The 26881-nt window shown below is 36.2% G+C and overlaps 1 protein-coding gene across 2 annotated transcripts in view; it reads right to left on the reverse strand.

Annotated features, from left to right (window-relative positions):
- DECR1 (2,4-dienoyl-CoA reductase 1) overlaps positions 1–26881 on the reverse strand; it is an 80271-nt gene that overhangs the window by 20651 nt on the left and 32739 nt on the right. For both annotated transcript variants that reach the window (XM_056823342.1, XM_007488080.3), the window contains exons 2-5: positions 25828–26030; positions 23959–24016; positions 23465–23551; positions 15663–15810 (exon numbers count right to left, since the gene is read on the reverse strand). In XM_056823342.1, the coding sequence (XP_056679320.1) occupies positions 15663–15810; positions 23465–23551; positions 23959–24016; positions 25828–25949 (415 nt within the window). In that variant the 5' untranslated portion in view covers positions 25950–26030. The remainder of the gene's footprint in view (positions 1–15662; positions 15811–23464; positions 23552–23958; positions 24017–25827; positions 26031–26881) is intronic.

A 26881-nucleotide genomic window follows, 5' to 3' on the forward strand; every position in this document is an offset into this window, starting at 1 on the left:
TAGCTAGCAAAATTAAGTATAATCCTAAAGGAGGGAAATGGACCTTTAATGCAATAAGAGGACTCCTAGTCATTCCTGATGAATAGACCATAGGTGAGTAGAAGAAACTAAGAAATGCAAACACAGGAGTTGAGAGAAATAGAAAAAGGTAAATTCATTTGAACAATTGGAAGAAATTATACATGGATAAAGAATTTGCATCCTAGGGGGAAACTGGGTGGCTCAGTGGATTGAGAGCCAGGCCTAGAGATGGGAGGTCCTAGGTTCAAATTTGACCTCAGACACTTGCCAGCTGTGCTTGCCAGCCTGGGCAAGTCACTTGACCCCCATTGCCTAGCCCTTACCACTCTTCTGCCTTGGAGCCAATACACAGTATTGACTCCAAGACGGAAGGTAAGGGTTTTAAAATAAAAATTTAAAAAATTAAAAAAAAAAGAATTTGCATCCTGATAGATGAAGGGGGGAAAAGTATCCTTCCAGAAACCAAATGTCATCAAGAACCCCCCCCAAAAAAAAGAATTAAATAAGACAGAGGTCCAAGGAGTGATCATAAAATATTTTGATCATATTAAAAAATAAAATAAAGGGTAAAAATAATAAACCAGGGGAAAAGGGAAAGAAAAGGGAGTGAGACATGTGAGTGTGAGACACCATAATCAAGGTACATAAGAAAACTAAACATTGAGGAAGGAGTTGAGGGAATGGGCATCACTTGAACCTCACTTTCATCTACGTAGAATCTTATAGGCACATCATAAACACAAAACCCACACATAAAGATCTTGATGCATAAATATATTGAATTCAAAAGGGAAACAAATGAACTAAGAGAGACCATGTGGAGAATGAGTGAGGATAAATACAAGGAGTGAGCATAAATAAAACAAACCCCAATCTTAAAGTATGGATCATGAAAGGGTGTTAAAAAAAACAAAGAAGGGATAAGAAACTGTGATGTGGGTAAAGGAAAGAGAAAAGGGGCATAGGAAAGGAAACAGATTGCATTAAATGCAGATTAGACCTGAGCACATGCCTCCTCTTTCATCATCCTCATCTTGGTAAAAAGAGAGATTGGGGATTAAGGAAGCAAAAAAAGTGTTAGAGGATAATATGGAGATAAATAAACAATTAACAATCATAATTTGAGTCATTCATCCATAAAATGGAAGAGGACAGCAGAAGGGATCAGAAAGCACTATGTTGTTTACAAGAAGCAAACTTGTAATACCACCACCTAGCTACACCAAGACTTTTGGGACACATATAGAGAACCTTTAAGATTTACAAAGTCCTTTCCTTGAAGGAATTCTGTGGGGAAGAGTCCAAAGTAGTACTATCCCCCTTCTGCAATGAGGAAAATGTGTTTCCTAAAGGATAAACAATTTGCTTATGATCAAACAGCTGAAATTCAAACATTGTGAAACAGAAAAGCATCAGAGTGAGAAGGAAAAATTATGGGTTTTCATCCTATCTCTATCATTCTGTCACTGTACAACCTTGGACCAGTCACTTCGTCTTTGGGTCTCAATTTCTTCATCCAGAAGTTGGAATACACACACACACACACACATACACACACACACACACACACACACACACACACACCTCTAAGGGCACTTCTAGCTCTAATATTCTAAGGTCGATGGCCTTAAATTCAATGTCCTTTCCATGATATAATATTCCTTCTCCAACTTACACGTGATCTACAAAGAAAGCTCTATAATGGGAAAATCATCATCAGAGAACATAATTTGCAAGATTCTGTGAAAAACATAAAGGCCATGTCTAAAGTGCTTGAGGTGTTTGGCTGGTTTCACAAAAAGCTGAGGAGAGGAATATCTATCTAGAGACCATAAGTAACTTTAGGCAACACAGAAGACTTTTCCTTTCTCCTCCTTTCCTTCTATCTTTTGGCTCCCTTTTGATGACACTGCCTCCTAGGGCACTGGTTCCCCCTGCCTCAGCCAGAGAATCAGGGGAATACTCCTTGCTCCCCAGGGTCCCTTCTAGGCTGCCCCTCTAGCACCATGGCTCAGTAATTTCCCCTCCTCTAAGGTCCACTCAATCTATATCCACCACGGAACAAAGGTCTGTTAGCTGTTGTCCACTGGCCTCCAGGACTCTTCTCCTCCTGTCCTCAGGGAGATCAGTGTCCAGCTTATGTTCTTTCTCTTCTCCCCAACTCCTGCCTTCACACAGACACAACAGCAAGACTGCTCCCATGTGTCACTTACAATCTCTGCCACTCTATTTAGTGGCTGCTGTCCCATTGTCTACAAACACATCCACATCTTCTCCCATCCTCAAAAAGTCTCTCATTTGTTTAATCGATTTTCTAGCTATTGCCCCATATCTCTCCACTCGTTGAGGCTAAAGTCCCTGAGAAGGTTGTCTGCAAAACATACTTCAACTTCTTTACTTCTCATTCTTTTAACTCTCTACAGTCTGGCTTCCAGTCACATCCTCCATCCCAAGCTGCCCTCTCCTGAGTCATCAGTGATCTTGTAAGTGCCCAATCCAAGGACCTTTCCTCAATCCTCAACATTTCCTGATCCTTTCTGAAGGCTTTTATACTGTTATCTTTCATACTGTTAATCAGTCTCTTTTTCCAGATACTCTCCAATCTGTAGGGTATCATAATTCTGATTTTCCTCTACCTATTTGATTGTTCCTTCTCGGGTCTTGGCTGGCTCTTTGTCCAGGTCATACCTCCTAACTGTGGGTAACCACCACAGCTCTGTCCTGGGTCTTTTTCTCTTCTTTTTTTTTTTGCTACTTCAATTGGTGGTTTCATCTGGTCCCATGTATCTAATTATTTTTATACAAATAATTTTTTTAGGCAGATCTTAAATCTCCTTATGCAGACTTAACCACATTTCTAAAGGCCAGTCTCACATTACCAACTGACTATTAGACATTTTGGACTGGGTGTCCCATTGAAATTTTAAATTCAGCATGTCTAAAACAGAACTCACCTTCACCCTCAAACTTTCTCCTCTTTCTACCTTCCTCTTTAATGTCTAAGGCACTACCTTCTGCCTAGTCATCCAGGTTCACAACCCAGGAGTTATCTTTGACTCTTCACTCCCTCTCAAGGACTGTTGATTTTCCCTTTGTAATATCTCTCGTATGCACCTCCTGCTCTAGCCTGACATTCCACTACAATGGTGCAGGCCCTTATCATCTCCCTTCCTGAACTCCTGCAATAACCTGCTGCTTGGTCTGTCTGCCTCAAGTCTCTCCTCACTGCAGCCCCAATCTCCACTCCAAATGATCTTCCTAAAGTACAAGTCAGACCACTGCATCTCTCTATTCAAGTAATTCCAGTGACTCCCAATTTCCTCCAACATAAAATAAGATATACTTTCTATTTTTTCTTTCTAAACCCTTAGGTTCCATCTTAGAACCAATGCCATGTATTGTTTCCAAAGCAGAAAAATGGTAAGGACTAGGCAATGAGGGTTAAGTGACTTACCATGGGTCACACAGCTAGGAAGTATCTGAGGTCAAATTGAATCAGGAAGCTCCCATCTCTAGGCGTAGGTCTCAATCCACTAAGCCATCTAGCCACCTCCTTAAATCGACTTTCAAATATAACCAAATATAATTTGTATGACTTTTCAACAAATATAAAATCTTATTTGGCTTTTAAAATCCTTTATAATTCATCCCCTTCTATCTTTCCAGTCTTCTTATACCTTATTTAGCCTCATGTACTATGCAATCCACTGACATTGACCCTCTTGCTGTTCCTTGCATAAGTCACTTCATCTCTGGATTCTGCTTTTCTTTGGCTCTGTCCCAGGCCTGAAATTCTCTCCCTCATCATCTGTACGGTCTGGTTTCCTTCAGACCCTAGATAAAAACCCACCTTCTACAAGAACCCTTTCCTGATTGCCCTTAATACTCATGCCTTCCAAAGATTGCATGCCCTTTGGGCCAGCAATACTACTACTAGGTTTGTACCCCCAAAGAGATAAAAAAAATGTTTGTACAAAATATTCATAGCTGCATTCTTTGTGGTGGCAAAAAAAAGAATGGAAAATGAGGGAATGTCCCTTCAATTGGTAAATGGCTGAGCAAATTGCTGTATAAGATGGAATACTGTTTAGCTATAAAGAATGATGACCTGTTTGATTTTTATATGAACTGGAAAGACCTCCATGAACTGATGCAAAGTGAAATGAGAAGAAACAGGAGAACATTGTACACAGAAACTGAAATCTGTGGTTCAATCAAATGCAATTGACTTTGCTACTAATAGAAATGCAATAATCCAGGACAATCCAGAGGGACTTATAAGAAAAAATGCTATCTACCCACATCGGGAGAAAGAACTGTAGGAATAGAAACACAAGAGAAAAACATGTGATTTATCACTTGTTTATATGGGTATAGGATTTGGAATTTTGGTTTTAAAAGATTTCCATAATATAAAAATAGATATTGAGTGATAATACATGTATAATCCAGTGGAACTGCTTGTCAGCTCCAGGATGGGGAAGGGAAGAAGGGAGGGAGTCATGAATCATGTAACCATGGAAAAATACTTAAAAATAAGTAAATTTTTAAAAATACTGGTGCCTTCCCCCTACTGATTGCTTCCAATTTACCTTGTCTGTGCTTAGTTGTTTGCATGCTGTCTCCCCCATTAGGTTGAGAGCTATTTGAGAGAAGGGACTACCTTTTCCCTTTCTTTCTATTCCCCAGATCCTATCCCACTGCTTGGCACATAGTAGGCACTCTATAAGTGCTTTTTGACTGACAGACAATAATTGACTGATAATCACATGATATAGGCAACAAATGCTACAACAATTCAAAGGCAGTGACTGTGAATGATCAGTGAAGATTTTACAGAGGATGTAGAAAAAGAGTGATTCATAGCATTTGGACATGGGGGGGGGGTGGAGAGAAAAATGAGAATGAATAAAGAGAGGTGGGGGTAAAGAAGGTTTAGAGGGATAACTGTTTCGGAGTCCTAGGAAATAAGGATGAACAGGCAAAGTGAGACCAGATGATATAATACTGAAGAATACATTGGCTAAAAACAACTTTTATGAGTTCTGTAATAAACATGCTATTTGTATATTACACTGCATTTATTCAACAGATTATGAAGTCCAAGTAAAAGACAGGACAGCAAAAAACACTATTTTGTACTAGTAGTTTTTAAAATTGGGCCAAAAGATGAGTCTAAATATATTTTATTTACTTTGATTGTTCTAATACCTCTGACCTTAGAAGTATTACTAAATGTTTAATGTTCCTAAGAATATCTTTTGAATTCTTTTTTGCTATATGATTTTCTGGTTGGATTTTTCCTCCCTTTTTCTTTGTAATCTTTACCACAGGGCTTTCAAAGAATTCTAGATTTAGAGTTGGAGGAGACCGGAGGGATCCAAGTCTAACCTCCTCATTTTAAAGATGAGGAAATGGAGGCATTCAAAGGCTAAGTGACTTGTTTCAAAATCATAATCAAAAACCTTGTCTTTCAAGCCCAAATCCAAATACTTTCCACTGCTCTGGGATCAGTTAATATTCATTTCACTGACAATTCTCATTGCAGAATATTTTAAAGTCATTTTTCTTCTTTTCTACATTTAAGGAATAATGTCCCAAAATTTTTTCTGTCTTACTGATTCTTTTTTGTTTCCTCCCTTTCCCTGAATCTAGCTCAATTGCTTTTTTGCTCTTACCTTGATTTCTTTGAGCTCTTCTCTCCTATTCTCCAACATAAAGCCTCCCATGATGTTCTTGTCAGTGTAGACAGTAAATCAATCCTCCAGATTATCTAGGCAATTAAATGCCTACGTGGATGCATAATGATAATATTAATAATAAGACTGTATTTTAAAAAGTAATTTCTGGCTTTTCCAAGCATTTCACATCCATCATAGCTTTTTATTTGTGGCAACTTTATGTGCTAGGTAAGGATATTATCATCATTCTTACTCCATAGATAAAGGAGCAAAAGTAGAGAAAATTTAAGAGATTTGTCCAGGGTGTCTTGGGTGAAGACTTGGAAGGTATGCTTTTTCAGTCTACAGATGGCAAAAAGCTTAGAGAGATGACAAAACTGGGATCCATAAGGGTTTCAACAGACTGAAACAATGGGTTAACACTATGTCACTGTTCAGAGTGACAATTTCAAAGCTAAAAGGAATAAGTGGCAACCTAGGCTAACTCCTACACAAGAGAATCCATAGTTTGCAGAGCAAAACAAAGACCAATAGAAGATATTTTAGGGAGGCAGATTTTATTTCATCTGCCAAAAGAGGTCCTAGGAAGATTGGTCCAAAAGTGAAACATGGCTAGATATTATGTTACACACTTGGAATCCCTGTTCCTGGAGAAGAGAGGCTGAGATTGGTCAATTGCTTAAACTTGGAAGGAAGGAAGGAAGGAAGGAAGAAAGGAAGGAAGGAAGGAAGGAAGGAAGGAAGGAAGGAAGGAAGGAAGGAAGGAAGGAAGGAAGGAAGGAAGGAAGGAAGGAAGGAAGGAAGGAAGAGGAAGGAAGGGAGGGAAGGAAGAATAAAGTGACAAATGAACAAAGGAATGATGGAAGAAAAGAGGGAGGGAGAAGGGAGGGAAGAAGGGAAGAAGGAAAGGATGCTGTCTCATATGGTACTGAGTCACTATCAGGGATGACTTGTGCTTTAAGTAGGAGTTGAAATCTAACTCCTAAGGTCCATTCTAATTCTAAGATGTTAACATTCTAAAAAGGGTTTTTTTAGGAGTCACAACCATAATCCAAACTTCCAAGATTCCAAGCCAGGGCTTTTTTCATAAACCTATTTCTCCATTAATGTATAAGCTCCTTGAAGGCATGGGCAATTTGTTGTTGTTGTTGTTTTAAATTTTATTTAAGTGGACTAACAACAAAGCAGAAAACAAAATGATTTAATTTCTTGATGCATCCCTTCCCTGCTTTGTTTTCTGTCAACAGCCCACAGTGCCCAAAGCAAAGATAATAAAACATTAATTCTCTCTTAAATTTTATTTAATTGATTAATTTAGAGTATTTTTCCAGGATTACAAAAATCATGTTCTTTCCCTTCCCTGCCCCAACCCCCTCCCATAGCCAACACACAATTCCACTAGGTTTTACACGTGTCATTGGTCAAGACCTATTTCCATATTACTGATATGGTCAGTACTAGGGTCATTTAGGGCTTATAACCCCAGTCATATCCCCATTGACACATGTGATCAAGCAGTTGTTTTTCTTCTGCATTTCTGTGCCCACAGATCTTCCTATGAATGTGGATAGTGTTCTTTCTCATAAGTCCTTCAGAATTTATCTGGATCATTGCATTGCTACTTGTAGAGAAGTCTATTACATTCAATTATACCACAGTATATCATTCTCTGTGTATAATGTTCTCCTGGTTCTTCTCCTTTCACTCTGAATCAATTCCTGGAGGTCGTTCCAGTTCACATGAAATTCCTCCAGTTCATTGTTTCTTTGAGCACAATAGTATTCCATCACCAACATATATCACAATTTGTTCACCCCTTATTTTCCAATTTTTTGCCACCACAAAGAGTGCAGCTATAAATATTTTTGAACGTGCCTTTTTCCTTATTATCTCTTTGGGATACAAACTCATCAGTGCTATGGCTGGATCAAAGGGCAGACAATCTTTTAGCACCCTTTGGGCATAGTTCCAAATTGCCCTCCAGAATGGTTGGATCAATTCACAATTCCACCAGCAATGCATTAATGTCCCAATTTTGCCACATCCCCTCCAGCATTCATTACTTTCCATTGCTGTCATGTTAGCCAATCTGCTGGGCATGAGGTGGTACTTCAGAGTTGTTTTGATTTGCACTTCTCTGATTATAGGAGATTTAGAATATTTTTTCATGTGTTTACTGATAGTTTTAGATTTCTTTGTCTGAAAATTGCCTATTCATGTCCCTTGCCCATTTATCAGTTGGGGACTGGCTTGATTGTTTTTTGTACAATTGATTTAGCTCTTCATAAATTGGAGTTATTAGACCTTTGTCAGAGGTTTTTGTTATGAAGATTTTTTCCCCAAGTTGTTTCCCTTCTAATTTTAGTTGCATTAGTTTTGTTTGTACAAAATCTTTTTAATTTAATGTAATCAAAATTATTTATTTTACATTTTGTAATTTTTTCTAACTCTTGCATGGTCTTAAAATCTTTCATTTCCCAAAGATCTGACAAGTATACTATTCTGTGTTCACCTAGTTTACTTATAGTTTCCTTCTTTATATTCAAGTCATTCACCCATTCTGAGTTTATCTTAGTATAGGGTGTTGAATGTTGATCTAAACCTAACCTCTCCCATACTGTTTTCCAATTTTCCCAGCAATTTTTGTCAAATAGTGGATTTTTGTCCCAAAAGCTGGGATCTTGGGGTTTATCACAGACTGTCTTACTGAGGTCACTTAACCCAAGTCTATTCCACTGATCCTCCCTTCTGTCTCTTAGCCAGTACCATATTGTTTTGATGACCAATGCTTTATAGTATAGTTTGAGGTCTGGTACTGCTAGGCCACCTTCCTTCACATTTTTTTTCAATATTTCCCTTGATATTCTTGATTTTTTGTTCTTTCAAATGAACTTTGTTATAGTTTTTTTTCTAATTCAGTAAAAAGGTTTTTGGTAGTTTAATGGGTATAGCACTAAAAGTAAATTAGTTTGGGTAGGATTGTAATTTTTATTATGTAGATCATCCTACCCATAGGCAATTAAATTTTTTCCAATTATTTAGATCAAGTTTTAATTGTGTGGATAGTATTTTGTAGTTGTGTTCAAATAGTTCCTGTGTTTGTCTTGGCAGATAGATTCCTAAGTATTTTATATTGTCGAGGGTGATTTTAAATAGAACTTCTCTTGTTGCTGAGATGTGTTGGAAATATATAGAAATGCTGATGATTTTTGTGTGTTTATTTTGTAACCTGCAACTTTGCTAAAGTTGATGATTATTCCCACTAGCTTTTTGGATGAGTTCTCTAGGATTCTTTAAGTAGAGCATCATATCATCTGCAAAGAGTGATAGCTTCATCTCCTCATCACCTATTTTAATACCTTCAATTTATTTTTCTTCTCTGATTGCTACTGCTAGTGTTTCTAGTATAATGTTAAATAGTTGTTGGTTGTCTCTCGAACCGAGGATGAAAATTGTCTTTGTGCATTTTTGTGCACAAAGACACCTGTGCATGAAGATTTAAGTGGAAAAGTCGATGCACAGAGACAATCTTATGTTAAATAATATTTAATAATAATTAATGTTAAATAATAGAGTTGATAATGGACATCCTTGTTTTACTCCCAGTCTTAATAGGAATGCTTCTAATTTATCCCCATTGCAGATGATACTTGCTAATGGTTTTAGATATATACTGTTTATCATTCTTAGGAAAGGCCCTTCTATTCGTATACTTTCTAGTGTTTTCAATAGGAATGGGTGTTGTATTTTGTCAAAGGCTTTTTCTGCATCTATTGAGATAATCATGTGGTTTTTGTTGGTTTACTTGTTGATATGGTCAATTATGTGGATAGTTTTCCTAATATTAAACTATCCTTTCATTCCTGGTATAAATCTCATCTGTTCATAATGAATGACTCTGATGATCACTTGTTGGAGTCTTTTTGCTAGTATTCTATTTAAAATTTCTGCATCTATGTTCATTAAGGAGATTGGTCTGTAGTTTTCTTTCTTCTGTTTTTTTACCTGCCTGGCTTTGGAATTAGTACCATATTTATGTCATAAAAGGAATTTTGTAGAACTCCTTCTGTGCAAATTACATCAAATAGTTTGTTTAGTAATGGGATTAGTTATTCTTTGAATGTTTGATAGAACTCAATTGTGAATCCATCAGGCCCTGGGGATTTTTTCTTAGGGGGTTCTTTGATGGCTTGTTCAATTTCTTTTTCTGATATGGGACTATTTGCAGGGGCAATCTTTAACCCTAGGACTTAACAAATTTCCAGGCACATAGTAAGAACCATATTGGCTAATACAACAGTAAAGGAAAATGACAAATGTTGGAGGGCATGTGGTAAAATGGAGACACATGCATTATTGGTGGAGACACTTTTTTTTTTTAGGGGAGAGGTGGTTTGACTCCGTGTTTTATTACATCCATGGCTTGAAAAAGTTTTATTTGAGATCAGAAAACATTGCAAATCATAGAAAAACTGAATCATGCAGAATTTCACAAATGGATTTTTCCATCTCCACTATAATTTCATTTACAATAAATGGTGGTAAACTGATCAAACTATTCTGGAGGACAATTTGGAATTATGCCCAAAGGGCTATAAAATAATGAATATTCTTTGATTCATTAACACCACTACTAGGTGAGTCCCCTGGAGTGATTTTTTTTTTAAAAAAGGGAAAGAACCTACTTATACAAAAATATTTATAACTACTCTTTTTGAGGTGGCAAAGATTGGAAGTCATTTGGGGAATGGCTGAACAAATTATGTTACATGGTGGTGATGGAATACTATTGTGCTGGAAAGAAAGATGAAGAGGATGATTTCAGAAAGAGCTAGAGAGACCTTCATGGACTGATGCAGAGTGAAATAAGCAAAACCAGAACAATAGTGTACACAATAACAGCAACTGTGATATTAGCTAATATCGACAATACAATGATCCAAGACAATTCTGAGGGACTTATCACAAAGAATGCTATCTATCTACTGAGAAAGAACTGTTGAAGTCAGAATGCAGATGAAAGTATATGATTTTTCAATTGTTTATTTGGGTATATGTTTGGGGGTTTTGGTTTTACAAGATTACTCACAAAAATAAATAATATGGAAATATATTTCACATGATAATAGATGTACAACCCAGATAGAATCACCTGCCATCCTGAGGAGGGGAAAATAAAAGGAGGAAGGGAGATAAGTTCAATCATAAATAAAAGGAAATAGGAGATAAAACTCATTTACTACATGTTTTGTTTTGTCTGTCCAATTTTCTTCACCAATTACTTCATTTGACAACTTCTGCTCAATCAAATAACCAGACCACCTTTGAATTTTAAATTCTGGTTTAATGCTCAGTTGCAAAGATCAGCTTTACAGATATAAGCTGACTTATATGAAATAAATAGGGTCACAGAGAGTTGGACATGACTTAAAAATGACTGAACAACAACAGCAAACTAAGACCCAGGGGAGTGTAGTGACTGGCCTAGCAAGAATAGAAATGCCAAAGCTTAAAACCAGATTCTCTGATTCCAGATCCAGTTTTTTCCCCTACTGCCTATAACTGAAAATTATAAAAATTAGATCATAGAAAAATGAATGGAAAAAATTCTTTTAGAAAACTCCATGCAAAATAAACTCAATGAAACATGCAATCATATACTTTATTATTCTGGCTAAGAAAAAGAATCCTAATTTCAATATATCTGATATAGGTTTAATGTCTGAGATATATAGGGAATTAACATAGACATAGCATCCCACTAGAAGGATTAGAACTTAAAGACATTATCAATAAAAACAAAAGGCTTGTGTTTATAAACAATACTCACAGCATCATTATTCTTAATAGCAAAAGCCTATGAACAAGCCACATATGCAATGACTGAGAAAGGGTTGAACAAAACATAGCACAGGAATATAGTTTCAAAAAAAACAATAAATATGACGACTATGAAGAAATATGAGAAGACATAGGAGGTGATGCAGAATGAGAACAATATACATAAGCTGGAACTATTTATCATTTTGTTTTCTGGTTGGTATATTTAAATATGCTTTTTCAGAATAAAAGAGTTGGGCTTCAGTGATTCAAAATTATATTAGATTTCAAGGCACCAGCCTTCAAAATTATGCCAATTTATAAAAAATATATGGTAGATTTTTTATCATGGAAACCAATTGCTATGGAAAGGGGAAAAAAAGAAGGAAAATATAAGTAGAATTAGGACTTAGGAGGAAAGGAGATAAGGAAGGAAGTGAGATCAAAAGGTATCATTAACACATCTATTATCTTGAGCCTTTCTTGGACTGCGCCCCTTTCCTAAAGTAATTCACACCGAATCAGTTATCATTCAAAGTAAAAAGCAGTTCTTCCTTTGTCTTCAGTTTTCATATTTAGACCCTTAAGAGAAATTCTTTAGTTGTCCTAAAATTCCAGAATTTGATGAAGAAGTCAACAATCTTCAGGATTTTCAGACACTTCAAATCATATCTTAGTCTTTGTCTTTCTAAAAAAAGTACTACTTTTAGTTTTTCTATTCCTTTCATAATTATAATTATCATTCTCCAGGCTTTATATGTACTGAGTCTTATAAATAGTATGTGTTTTAATTCCTATTTATGTAACTAAATGTAAGCATATCTTTCTTTAGCATTGCACACAGGTATTTCAGGTGTGACTATGTCTGGGCTTAAAAACTGAAAAGTAATGTTTTAATGTTTTGTTTCTAAAACTCTTCCTAGAATTTCCAACAATTTATTAGTCCATATGATTAGAGCAATAACATATAGACAACTATTCTATCTCTCTTGGGTTGTAATTGCTAATTTTATATTAGTGTCATTTAGAAACATGGTGTCAATAAGCATAGATTAAGCTCCTACTGTGTGCCCCAGGCACTGTGCTAAGCCTGAAGATAGAAAGAAAGAGAGAATCCTGACCCTCTCACAGTCTAATGGAAGAAAGGACAAGCAAAGAGCTATGGACAAACATATAAGATGATTTGGAGATAATCTGCACAGGCATTAAGGAAGATAGGGAACGGCTTCTTGCAGAAAGTGAACTTTTAGCTGAGACTTGAAGTAAGACAGGAAAGCCAAGAAGCTGAGATGAGACAGCAAAAATTCCCTCTCCCTCATGGCTGGACTGAGTGTAAAAATGCAAATCCCAAAACAGAGTCATCTGAACAAGTAATAGCAAAGAGGCCAGAGTCTATGGAAGGAATAAAGAGTAACAAGGGGTCTGGTTACTAAGGGCTTTAAAAGTCAAACAGAATTTTATATTTGTTTCGGGAGGTAACAGAAAGCCACTGGAGTTGGTTAAAGAGAGAAGGTGACATAGTCAAAACTACAGTTTAGGAAAATCACTTGTATAGCTAAGTGGAGGATGGATTGTGCTGGGGAGATTCTTGAGGGAAGGGGACCAACCAGAAGCCTTTCGCAATAGTCCCAAGTGTGAGGTTCATCATGATGAACCATGATGGTGGCATGTCAAAGAGAAAAGGAAGAGTATGCAGGAGGTGTTGCAAAGGCAAAATTGACATTAATGGAGATGGGGGCACTAGCAGAAACAGGACCCTCATACTCTGAAATCTTGTGTTTCTCACCAGTTAAAACTAGTTACATAAACTACAAAATCTGTAATTTCAGAATTAGTCAGGCACAAATTGCAGAATCTGGATTATTAATCAGTTACCCATTCTGCATTGTTAATCACCTATATGTTCTGTACTGGGCATCAGCCTTGTCTTGCTCTGCATTATTAATTACTCATGTGGTTTTGTATTTACCAAAGTTCTGAACTGTTAGGCATTACTAATTACCTAGAGTGGTTATCTACTGTACTGTATCCTCTTCCCATGTTCCCATCTCTGATGAAAACATTCCAGGAGGATAGTGAGACCTCTCCCACCCTGAAAAATGATAAGTGGGACAATGTGGGGAAACATGGGACATGCGCTCTAAGGGCTCTGGCAGTCCAGGGGAACTCCCCCAATCTGCACATGCTCCTTATCACTTTCTGGTGTCCCTAAATTTACCTATGGCATGTCAGACACCAAACCACACCTATAATGCCCAGAACACCCAAGAGTGGGCTATTCTGGGAAAAGGTGGAAATTTCCCTGAAATGGGATGCAACAAGTCCCTAGACCATTAATAAACACACAAACCATGAACTATCTCTTAGACTATCTATTAGCCCCCCCAGGCTGTTCCGCCAACTATTTGGCTATTTATACTATCTTCAAAATCTCTTCTTCGAATAAAATTCTTCTCTTCTGGATTGAACAGATTTTGAGCCTCCCATTCTTGGGGCGAGACCCTGCTACAAACTTGAGAGTGTTTCCCCACAATGACATAATTTAGCAACAGAAGGGATGGAAGCTGGGGTGAGAGAGAGTAGGAATTCAAGGATGACACCCAGCTAGTGAAGATGGTGCCCTGGAGAATAACAGGAAGTCTGAGAAGAGATGAGGGTTTGGGGAGAATGAGTTCGGTTTTAGACATGTTGGTTTACGATGCCTAAAGGGTACCCAGTTCAAAATGTCTAACAGGCAACTAGAGATGTAAGACTGGAGGTCAGAGGAAGGTTAGTGTAAGAACGTCTCTGCAATCCCAGCTGCCTGCCTGCACCAGCATCAAAGCACACCTGCAGCCTCAGGTGTCTAACTCTCCCCCCAGCTGTAGGCATTTCCCTGAGCATAGCTTCAAGCTGTCCATACCTAGTCACTACTTTCTGTTCCTGGTAGGAAATAAAAGAAAATCTCTAAAGGCAAACCACTGTGACCTCCAGATCAGCCTCCTGTTTGTGTTTCAACACTTGATGTTCTTTTGTTCACAAAAGCTATTTTATCAATATCTCAAATGAACAATTACAAAATTCTAGCAGAAAACCTCCATAATTAAGTAGGAAGTCATACTTTCTACTATTCTTGATGTCTGTCAGAGATGTACGGGGGAGAAGGGTAAGAAAAAATGTCCAGAAGCTTCCTTACCTCCTGGATTTCCAGGTTGCTTCCTATATTCTCCAACTTTTTTGTTCCTTCTCCCCTTGCATGAAAAGTCTTGCTTCCAGACCTCCATGACTTGCTACTGATCCTAGACAGCAGTACACTCCCTACCTCACCCTTTAACTTCCTAGTTTCCTTGCTTCACTTTTAATTCTCCAGTGACCCCTAAAATGTTCACCCTCATGATGCTTCTCCTAGACTTAGTCTCCTTGGCAAACTCTATCCCAGGCCTGGGCTCAGCCTCACCACCCCTGTCTGACTGTTGTGTATGATTCCTGCTGACACAAAAATGTTGTTTTGTTTTGTTGGGTTTTTTTAGCTTGCCAAAGGTAGAGGGAGGAGGGGAGAGAGAAGTGAGAGAACATCTATTTTTATTAATTGAAATTTTTTTTATTATTTCATTCACACTATGTTGACTAGTATAAGTCTTTAAAAACAAAATTAAAAAAATAAATGCTGTCATGTGTTTATATAATCTAGAATTTCAATCTAATTTAATAAAAATTAGATCAAAAGAAAAATCAAATCTTATAATAAAGTTAATATATTTTGTGACTTACTATATCCCAAGCAAGTTGCAGCATAACCAATAAAAACTCTCAAGAAGAAAAGGAAAAAATGTCATTAAGGAACTATGTGACTGGAAGAAAAGACATTCTTAATCATAGGGCAAGACAAAATATCACAAAACAGCCAGCACGTTACAATGGTACCCTCATTTGGGAAAAATGAGGAAAGCTCCACTGTGTTAGGTGTAGCAAATTTTTAGGAGAACATAGTTAAAAGTCACATGAGTTGGACCAGCATGAATAGACTGGGATTTTAATTTCTGCATTCCAATGCCAATAATATGGCAAATTCATTTGAGCATTCAGAATATAAACATATTAAGAATTATGATAATCATCCTAATAGCATTGTTTTAAATGCTTAGCAATGACTCAACATACCTTTCTGTGCTTTAATTAGCTCCTTTCCAATTTCCAGGGTGACATGGGCAGTGCCATTCAGAACTATATCAGTTATGGTTTTCCAGGCATTAGAAGAGAGACGTTCAGAAGGAGAGATAAAATTCCCTGCTGCATTGTTTATTATAACCTAACAAGTCAAAAATATATTTAAAAAACAAGTTATCGATTTGGGGGACACAGGAAAAACATTTTCTTTCAAATGTTTTAATTTTTCATCCTATTTTTCTAGATGATTCAATCAATCCAAGTTCACTGTATAAGAAACAACATGACAATGCACTTTATTATAAGTTTTTTAAGTTTTTGAGGTTATAAAAACCTTTTCATTTACCCTAAGGCTTTGAAATATGATCCCTGATTCAGTCCTGGAGTGACGAATGGAAGTGAAGGTACAAACAAGACTTAAACATGTTGAAAATTTACTTCAAGGACCCTCAGGAGATGCCTCATGAATCTCTGCATTTCCACAAAAGGCCACTGGAAAATTTCTACCTGAGACTGCATTTTATATACTATTTTGTTTAGTTTATCTTTATGAATATCTCAGCCGATGAACTGCTTCCTTCCTAACCTAGTGAAACATTCTGCCCAGTTCTCCATAAATTCTTTGCACTTTAGATTGTATCACTTTATCTCTGACATACTAAGGTATCTTTAAAATAAAAATGGGTGGAAGCAGGGAGACAAGAAGGAATCTCCCCTTCTTTTCATGAACCAAGCAAAGTGACACGCTAGCCTCACAAAAGGAAATCTTCCTGTAGTGTTACTAGAGATAAACAAGAAAAAAAAGTACCACAAATCATCCAAGGTAGATAGATAATATGCCCCTAGATAACTGGCAACTATTTACTCTTGTTGTGTAATCCTATTAAATAAAAAAGCAATCAAGTTTGTCCTATTTTCCAAAGAAAATTTTGTTAAAATACACATAGCTTTCATTATTCATAACCAGTCTCCTCTAGATATTTTCTTTAATGTTATTCACATAAGGTATGTTATTGAGTATAATTATTATATTATATTTACCAATCTTGACTCTCCATCAAGCCAGTTTAACCATTTCTACTCTACTACCCAATTACCTAATCTGTTTTTAGTACCTAACTAGCTGTTAAATTTTAACTAAACTAATTAAATTAAACTGTGCTTGCAGTAATGGGGCATACCTACCATTTCTAATATAGGGGATGCTGAGACTAATAGATCACTTGAGCTCAGAAGATCTGATTGAGTTTCCAGCACCCATAATGGTGAGCCTCTGACAAACAAAATCCTAACCTCAGAACCACTTGGCATTTATCTGATTATTGCAGCTGATTGGGTATTGCCTATAAAGAATACAAGAAGCTGGAGCTACTTCCCTGATGAAGATAAGTGACTAATTTGAAAGAAGGCCCAGGAAATATTCCTTAATTCACCACTACATGAAGAATGTGCCTTTCCACTAGACCACTAAGGCATCTCAGCAGTTCAACTCAGATCAAAAATAGAACAGATCAAAACTCCCGTATCAATGAAAAGAGGGATTTTACCCATGAATGTGCCATTGCATTTCTGGCCTGCACAAGCCAAGGAGCCTCAGACTCAAAAACAAATAATTGTAATTAAACTGATCAGCCAATTCAAAAATCAATGCCTACAATATGGAAATATTATGTATAAAATGGGATCAGATACAAGTACTTTTCAGAAGTCTAGAAATTCAATAAACATTTATAAAACATTAAATAATTCTAATCTAATGGCAGAAATACAGAGATGAAATGAAATCTTGACCTCAAGAAGCTTATATTCTCTCAAGATGCATATAGTATGGACATAAATAAGTAAATAAAAGTATTTTGAGGAAGGACAGAAAACAAATAACTAGGTGAATCATGGAAAGTTTCATAGAGTAGGTGGCCCCTGAACTGAGGCTTGAAGGAAGATAAAGACTCAGAGAAAAAGGTCAATTACAAACATTTGCTTATGGGTAATGAAATGTCTGGTCTGAGTAACAATTAGGTACAATTGTTCAATTTGGGTACAGCTTGATGAGACTTTCAAGTAGAGTATATGGGGAGTAATATGAAATAAGGATAGAAAAGCAGCTAGATTTTTAGTATAGGTCTTCCTTAACCAATCCAGGATAAAGAGTTTAAATTGAGAAAACTAAATTGAGTTTGTGTCTTTTATTATTAATCCTCTGTACAATTAATTGATTTTATTCTGGAAACTCTCTAAGCAATGGTTCTTTGTCAATTCAGCTATCCTGTAATGAATTAGGTTTAGAAACCCAGTTCTCTTGCTCATCACTGCTCTATTCTTGCCTCAAGGAAATCAGTTATTCTTGGAGAATGTATACAGACTCCAGGGAGTCTGGTATCTTTATACCACCAAACAATCCTTCAAAGATGTCTTATTTGCTATCCAAAAAAGTCTGATTCACTATCTCTAACTTTGGTGGTGGACTCAAACAATGAGCATTTCTTGGTCATGTGAGGGAAGGAAGAGTTATTGCTAGACTCACATTTCTACTATATTATTCCCCCATGCCTCCCCTATATAACTAATTATGTTGTCTTCACCCTCATTGTGTTATCAACCCTATATTGGTATTATTGAATTATTTTCCCCACTATCCTGTATTGTTTTTCCTTCTATGCTGATAAAAGGGATCTGTACCTCAAATTCAAAGTCTGTAGTTTAAGTGAAGTAGCCATTAATCCATTCTATGATCAAGTTCCCATCCTGTTAACAAAGTATTATATTGCTCAGAGAAAACATGCTTCTATCTACCTTTGTTGAATTTCATTCAAGACAAGTATATGCAGGAGGAAGCCACTGGAGTTTCTGAGCAGTGGAATATGGTAAAACTTCTTAGGAAGATTATTTGGGCTAATATGTAGAAAATGAACTCGGGAGGAGATAGTCTAGAAGCCAGGATACAAACAGAACACCAAGATAATTCAGGGAAAACCTGATGAACACCTGTACTTGAATGGGAGCCACATGAGTGGATAAGAGAAGGTAGACATAAGAGATGTTACAAGGGTAGATTTGATAAGATGTAGCAAATGACTGGACATGAGGGATGAAGGAAAGTGAAGAGTTAAGAATGAACCAGAAGTATTATAAACACAGATGGTTGCAGTATGCTTAATAGAAACAGAGACTAGGAGAAAGAATAGGTTCTGTTTGGGGCATACTGAATTGAGATGTTGATGGGGCAGGAAGAGATGTGCAGCAAGCAAAGCCTGATATAGAAATGGAGCTTAAGGGATAGAGTAGGAATGAATATGTAGAATCAGAAAGTAACAAACCCATCAAGAGAAAAAAAAAAATAGAGAGAGAAAAGGATCAGAACAGAGCTTAGGCTGACACTCATGCATAGGTGGCAGGAGATGAATGAGAATGAGAAGACTCAAAGGGAATATGATAGCTATCTTCATTAACTGAAAGGCTATCATGTGAAGGAGAAATGGGGGGTGGGGGGGGAGAAGGGTACCAGAGGGCAGAATCAGGAACAATGGGTAGAAATGCCAAAAAGGTCAATTTAAGTTTGATTTCAAGAAAAACTTGCAAAAATTGATATGATCCAAAAGTGAAATGCCTTGAGAGCAGTTGGTTCTCTCCCTTTGAAAGTGTTAAAGCAGATGTTGGAGCCTGTTTGATCATTTATTTGCTTTCTTCCAAAATAGATTATTAGTTGATTTGTACTTGTATTGAAGGATACTACTATCAACTATAAGACTGATATAATGTAACTCTTAAACTTAGCAACTTATTTGAATAAAATATAATCATAATGTTAGTCAACTTAATGCATGTACACTTTTTTTAATTCTACAAAATTTGGTTTATTAGCATTTTTGTTAAATTTCCAAATTCCAAATCAGGGCCTCCATTAGAAAAAATCTGTCAAACTGTACCTTGGTTGCTATTTAACAGCAATTTGATATTTGAAATTAGACAAAAACTGAATATAGCATGTTTTGATTTGTATTTTTTCAACTGGACAAATTAATAAGTGGATAGTTATAACCATGGCCTAGGGAATAGTAGGGTAAGCCAATCCAAGAATAGCCAGGACAGAAGCCAGGCAGTCCCCACAGGACTCATCAGCTATGAGTATTCAGAACACACAGCAGACAGTACAAGTAGGCAATAATAAACACAAAGGAAGTCCAGGATCAAGTGGTAGAGACTCAGTCATGGGCTCTGTCCTTCCCAGGCAGGACTTAAAAGGACTGAAGGTGAGAGGAAAAATAAGAAATCCAGACCTAGAGAAACTAGATTACCCTGCTGAGAACCAAAGCAGGAATTCAGGCATGAGAGGATCAGATGGTGACCCAGTTACTATACTGAATATGAGGTTTGACTGCAAGGACAACATTGAAGCAGTGAGCTTCTGGCCCAAGACTAATTATATTCCCCTTACCTTGAAACACAGCTGGTCTCAGAGTTTGCCTGATGAATATGTCTATTCAGGATCGGATTATTTTGGCAGATATGTAGAGAACAAATTGAAGAGAGAACCAACTAAAAGCCAGGACCCATCAAATAGGACACCACCAAGATAGTCCAGAAAAACCTAATGAAGATCTGAACTTGAATGGTGGCTAGATGAATGGAGAAGGGAAGACAAATATAAGAGATGATTTAAGAGTAGACTTGATAAGACATAGAAAATGATTGGATCTGAGGGATGACAGAAAGTGGGGAGCTAAGAATGAAAAGAGAGTCTAGAGTATGAACATAGATGATTGAGATGATGGTAGTATGTTTAGCAGAAAGAACACATTTAGAGACAGGTAAGTTTAGGAGAAAAGATTGGTTTTATTTGGGGCACACTGAATTTGACATGTTGATGGAGCATCAAATTTGGGTTGGACTGACTAGATGTTGTTGTGGTTTAGTCCTTTCAGTCATGTCTTACTCTTCACAACCCCATTTGGGGTCTTCTTGGCAAAGACACTAGAGTGCTCTGCCATTTCCTTCTCTGGCTCATTTTACAGATGAGAAACTGAGTCACATAGGTTTAAGTGACTTGCCCAAGATCACACAGTAAGTATATGAAAAGGAATTGCCTTATTATTTTAAATTGGTGATTATAAAACAAGGAATCACATGTAATTACAACTATGATTTAGAAAGAGTTAGATGCAGTTAGTAAACTAATTGTGTATAAGATTTCAATTATAATAATATGATAATAACCATAGTAGTAGAAAATTAGAGTGGGGTATTAGAATATTATAGCTACCAATAAAATTAAGAGTTACTGTTTCAACTTTGGAATGTTAATAATTTGGCTTAAATGAATCCTGTTCTTGATAAAGATAACAAACATTCGAGTCAATAGTGGAAATTAGGAATTTATTACAAAGTTAAGATAGTATTTGCTTTTGTGAAGGTTTTACATTCACTATAGGTTTTTCAGAGTTTATGGTCATGAGAGGCACCTTTTGTATTATCTTTAAGTTTACTCCCAGAATCAGTATAATAAATTAAGTCTGATTATGTCGGTCTAAAATTTGTATCAGAGATGACTAAAAACTGTATCCTGATCAGATTCATTCCCACATTTTCTGTTATTCCTACTTTCAAACCACTAATGAATGGCACTTGTGACCATACATTCCAGAGACTGAGATATTGAAGAAAGGCCTTAATCTTTGTAGTTCCTTCTGATGTCAGACCAAGAAGTCTTAATTGAGGGGGCAGCTGGGTGGCTCCGTGGATTGAGAGTCAGGAGGTCCTGGGTTCAAATCTAGCCTCAGACACTGCCTAGCTATGTGACCCTGGGCAAGCACTTAACCCCCATTGCCTAGCCCTTACTGTTCTTCTGCCTTAGAACCAGTACCTAGTAAGGGTTTACCAAAAAAAGAAGTCTTAATTGGCACTTAATCACCAAAAGCATAAGAGCAAATGGGGGCTGTCTGTCTTCTACCTTTATTGGAATTTATGAACTCTTTTAGCAAATATTTCCTAAACTTTAGAAACATGTCTGTACATTTGGTTTTATTAATCATTTTTGTTAATTGACTGTCAAAAGCCTATAAAATGGACTGTTTTTCTACAGGTAAATGAGGTCTTTGCCAAAGGCTGGGCACAGTGAGGCCTCCAGCTCTAATTTCTCACAATTAAAGACGAATCTTCAACTCGGCATGATGGCCTAAATTTCTTTATTTCTTCCATCTCTGAGGCCAGATTTTAACTACGGAAGATGAGTCATCTTGATTTCAAGACTAGAGCCACCTCGCTTTCCCTTGAACTAGATGGCTTCTGAAATAATAATAATAACATAAAATTTATACAGCACTTCAAGGTATATTAAGCACTTTACAAATATCTCATTTTGTCCTTATAACAAATTTGGATAATAGGTGACTATTATTATCTCCATTTTGCATATGAGGAAACTGAGTTAAAATGACTTCCCTAAGATCATATAGCTAGATTTGAACTCAGGTCTTCCTGCATCCACATCTACCACTCTCAATACTTAGGAAATTATGGGGTTTAAGTGATCATAGCTTTGGAATCTTGGTGCTCTGGCATCCACCACATGGGGTACAATTTTGTCCATCTATTTCAGAATGTGGCCCACTAAGGATTTTTAGTAAAAACCTTTTTTTTTAATCAAATTGATAAACACAGCTAGCCTTCTTTCTGCCTGTATTGTGCAATTTATTGCATCCAGGCAGTGTGCTAACAAACACTTTCCAATTAGAAATAGTCATTAAAAGTATTTCAGTGGGTCCATCCAATATGGAAAGACTATAAGGATGGAAAAGCAATATTAATAATGAATAATGTTTGGAAATGTTCAAATAAAATACTGTTTTAAAAAAAGAAAAAAGAAAAAAGTGATATTAAGCATAGTGCCTAGTAAATAGTAAGTGCTAGGTACTAGCATTTATTATTACATAACTATTATATAATATTCATTTGAATTATCTGTAATTCAAATAACTATCAAATATTAATATTATATGATCATTCTATACTATTCTATATGTTATATTATATGTTATATAATGCTATGTTATCATTGTTATATTACACACAATATTAATATGATCTTATAGTTGTTATTATTTGAATCTTACTTTAGACACTTATTAACTGTGTGACTGCTATAGTCAATTCCCTAAATCTCTCTAAGTCTCACTTTCTTCATTTGCAAACTGAAGAAAATTACAGCATCTACCTTCAGGATTACTGTAAGGATGAAATGAGATAATTTGTAGAAAGTGTTTTGCAAATATTAAAGTGCCAACCATATAATATATAATATAATAACATAACATAAAATGTCAACCATAATTACAGACAGAATGTCACAATGGATAAATAGCCAGTCTCAATCTGGGAGACCTGGGTTCAAAAGTCTATTTTTGACACCTACTGGCTGTGCCAGACAGTTCTCTTGATTTCTCATTGTCCCAGCAAAACTTCTAAAATGATAAATTGCAAGGCAGGTACCATTCTGCCTTACTAAAGAGATCTGCCTCTGTGGGAGTCCCCTATACCAATTGGTCAGGTCCAAAAGAAATAATTATAACAAGAAATCAGTAAATGTTGAATTCAAACAGATGATTAATTGCAGGGATGGTTTCAAGTCTTCATGATAAAAAGTAGGATAGCTTCACCATTCCCCATTTTACAGTTGGCCCCTAGAAACACAGTCTTTCAGAGCTTCAGAAAATAAGTTACATTTTCCATTGTTACTTTGTGGGGCATTCTCACCATCTAATGTACTAAAAGTCTTATGACATTCCTATTCTTGTACTTACATTAGGATGTCCTGCCACTCCAATTAACTCAGAGACAGCATTTTTAACCATCTCAGGATTTCTCACATCACACTGAATTGCATGCACCTGAAAAAATCATAAAAGTAAAGAAAAATGTTGAAAGCTTCTAAGTTTAATAAGATGATAACATGATGCCTTTCTCAACTAGTAAGGAAAAAGGGAAAGTAGTACACTGAAGATGGCCAATCACACTGGAAAGAGCTGTTCAAGTTCTGTCTTTGACACATACTGGCTCTGTCTTTGGGCAAGTCATTTAGCATCTGAGTTACCTTAGAAGGTTGTTCTGAAACAACCTTCTAAGGCTATAACTTCCAGAACTGTTGCTCATCTGCAGTACAGAATGTACTCTACATTGAAGAAAACCATAGAACTGAGACAGAAAACAAAAACAAAACAACAAGGTTTAAAATGCTATTCTATTATCCAATGCATGTAAAAACAAAATATGAGTATACTTCTCTGAAAAAAAATACCTTATTTCCTGTTTGAGAAGAAATTTCTTCTGCAGTGGCTTTCAAAACATCAATATTCCTAAAAACAAATTAATGAAATTCTGTATGAGTCCTAAAATGTTTTGTATATTACAAAGCTTTCTTTTCTTTTTGGACGATATTCTTCTCATTTAAAAAAAAATGCAGACTATTAGGAAGGGGAAAGAAAATAAAGAAAACACCAAGACTGTTTAAAGCTATACAAAGGAATTCTTTATTCCTTTTTTCTAATTTTCTAATTTAACGGGGGACCTGGAGGTCCTCTTACCATAGAGATGTGTAGGGATTAACCAGCCCACAGTGAAAAGAAGTAGAAACCATAGAGACAGGAAGTAAGATAGGAGGAACTTATAAAAGGGGCCTAGCATGAGTTGGTAGGATTGTCAGTTGCTGACATTTAGGGGGTTGCTGACAGTTGCAGGCTGTCTGGTTCCCATATCTGGAGTCAAACCCAGGCAACCTGGGTGAAAACCAGGAATCTAAGTGCTAGACCACCAGGGAGATACTACTGCAAAACTCACTGCCTTAAAAGGGCCTGAACTAATTCTAAATTTGGCAACTAGAAACAAATACGATTTATCCCTTTTTTATAATGAAAAGGAAGTGCAAAAATGAAAACAAAAATTCAAAGCAAAACAAAGCGTAGTTTAATTTAACTAAATTTACTAAAAATTTCAAAAGGCCTTTTGTGCTTTTTTTTGCTCAATGTGTGCTAATGTGTTGAATATTTCCATTTTTTAAACCAATTGTTATAGTTGGATATATAATAAGTTACTTAAGATCATTTATTTGTACCTTTCGTATTGTTCAATGTAAACTTTAACAGGAAGAAATAATAAGTCATATGGGTAGACTTTGGACCAAAGTTAAGAGGCCTAAACCATAGGAAATGAACTAATTCATAGTCTTCAGACCAAATGTAGTTTCTGAATCTTAATGTCTCTCAAGGATGGTATAAGACTTTATATATGAATTTTTAAGGACTCAGAGATGATTTAACCTATCTGAAAAACTGAGATGCAACATCTTTCTATGTGCTAACACCTTTCTCAAATCTTGAAGCACTAAATAATTGTATTATAATTGCTATTTTATTCAGGAGATGTCAGTATTAAATAAAGACACATGTTTCTCATATGTATTTACTCTTTATTATTTCTGCCACTCCAGCATCTATTGAGATAAATATTGTTATGATAATTCTCAATCTCACAGAATGTGATAGAATATATATTACCCTTGTAAAAGATTAATTATTTCCTTGAGGAGAATTAATTACTGTCACAGAAAGTAGGACAGCTGATTAAAGCAACTTTGCTACTTCATTTGAACTATTTTTTTTACCTTCCTATTAAATAGCATGGTGTGTCTGTTTCTCTGTTACTGTGGAAGAAAGCACTTTGCCAACCCCAAAATACAAATGTGAGTTATTACATATTTCAAAATCTCTACACAGCATCCTTTCCTTCCATTCAAATTTTCTTTTAAAGTTTTTATGCAAAAAAATTTAACTATCTTCTAAATCTTCATAGAATCAGGCAAGAATTAAAACATTACCTTCTCAACCATTAATTATTTATTGTTATTAAAATAATCAGAGAAAATGAATCTTCATTATTTTTTTTAACCCTTATCTTCTGTCTTGGAACCAATATTCTTGGTTCCAAAGCAGAAGAGCAGTAAGGACTAGGCAATGGGGGTTAAGTGACTTGCCCAGGGACACATAGCTAGGTATCTGAGGCCAGATCTGAACCTATGACCTCCTATCTCTAGGCCTGGCTCTCAACCCACTGAGCAACCCAGCTACCCCACATTCTTAAATTTGAAAAAATTTCCATGTGAGTCACTTACCGACTTGCTATCACACAGGTTGCACCCAGACTGGAGAGAGCAGTCGTCATTCCTTTCCCTAGCCCAGTACCGCCTCCAGTGATGAAAGCCACCTTTCCTTTAAAAGAGTTAGGTGGTAACATCACTTTTTTAAGAGGTTCAAAGAATTTAGATCGTGCTGCATCACTGCTTTGGTATAATCCTTTTGTTCCACAACTAAAAACCTTAAAGAGAAAAACCAGCAAAAATGAATGAAAGAACGACTAAATGACAAATCAAATCTCTATGCCAAAAACTGCACCAAGGCACAAAATTATAAATTACACCTTTTAAATTAAAGGCAACTTTGCCAGTAAAGTTTTATGATGAACACAAGCCTCAGCCTAAATATCTTTTGTATTTGCATTAAGTTGGCAAAATGTTGTTTATTTCTATAACTGTATGATTTAATAAAATTATAGAATGAAAATATTAATTTTCCTAATAACAATTTGATACTAAAACTGGTTTGGATAACTTGGGAATCAAGACAATCTTGATTTGAGTCACAGGATGATGATAGATGATAATAATAATAGCTAGAATTTAAACAGCATTTTAGAGGGTGCAGAATGCTTTCAGTGGATTATCTCATTTGATCCTCACAACAACCTTTGTAATCCCCTTTTTACAGATGAGGAAAGGAAGACATAGAAAGTGTTAACTGATTAGCCTGGGTCACACTCCTACTCAAGTTTCTGGGGTAGGATTTGAACTCACCTTCCTTACTCTTAGTCCAAAATTCTATCTACTATGTCACCTACATGTGGAACTGGAAGGGACTTTAGAAGCTATTAAAATTCAACACCCTCATTTTTTTTTTAATCCTTATCTTCTGACTTAGAATCGATATGAGTTCCAAGGCAGAAGAGAGGTAAGGGCTAGGCATTCAGGGTTGAGGGACTTGCCCAGAGCCACACAGGACACACAGACACTAGGAAGTGTCTAAGACCAGATTTGAACCTAGGAACTCCTGTCTCTAGACCTGGATCTCTAACCCCTGAATCAACTAGCTGACCCACACACACTCATTTTA

This window comes from Monodelphis domestica, chromosome 3 (assembly GCF_027887165.1).
Source record: "Monodelphis domestica isolate mMonDom1 chromosome 3, mMonDom1.pri, whole genome shotgun sequence".
NCBI classification, from domain to species: Eukaryota; Metazoa; Chordata; class Mammalia; order Didelphimorphia; family Didelphidae; genus Monodelphis; species Monodelphis domestica.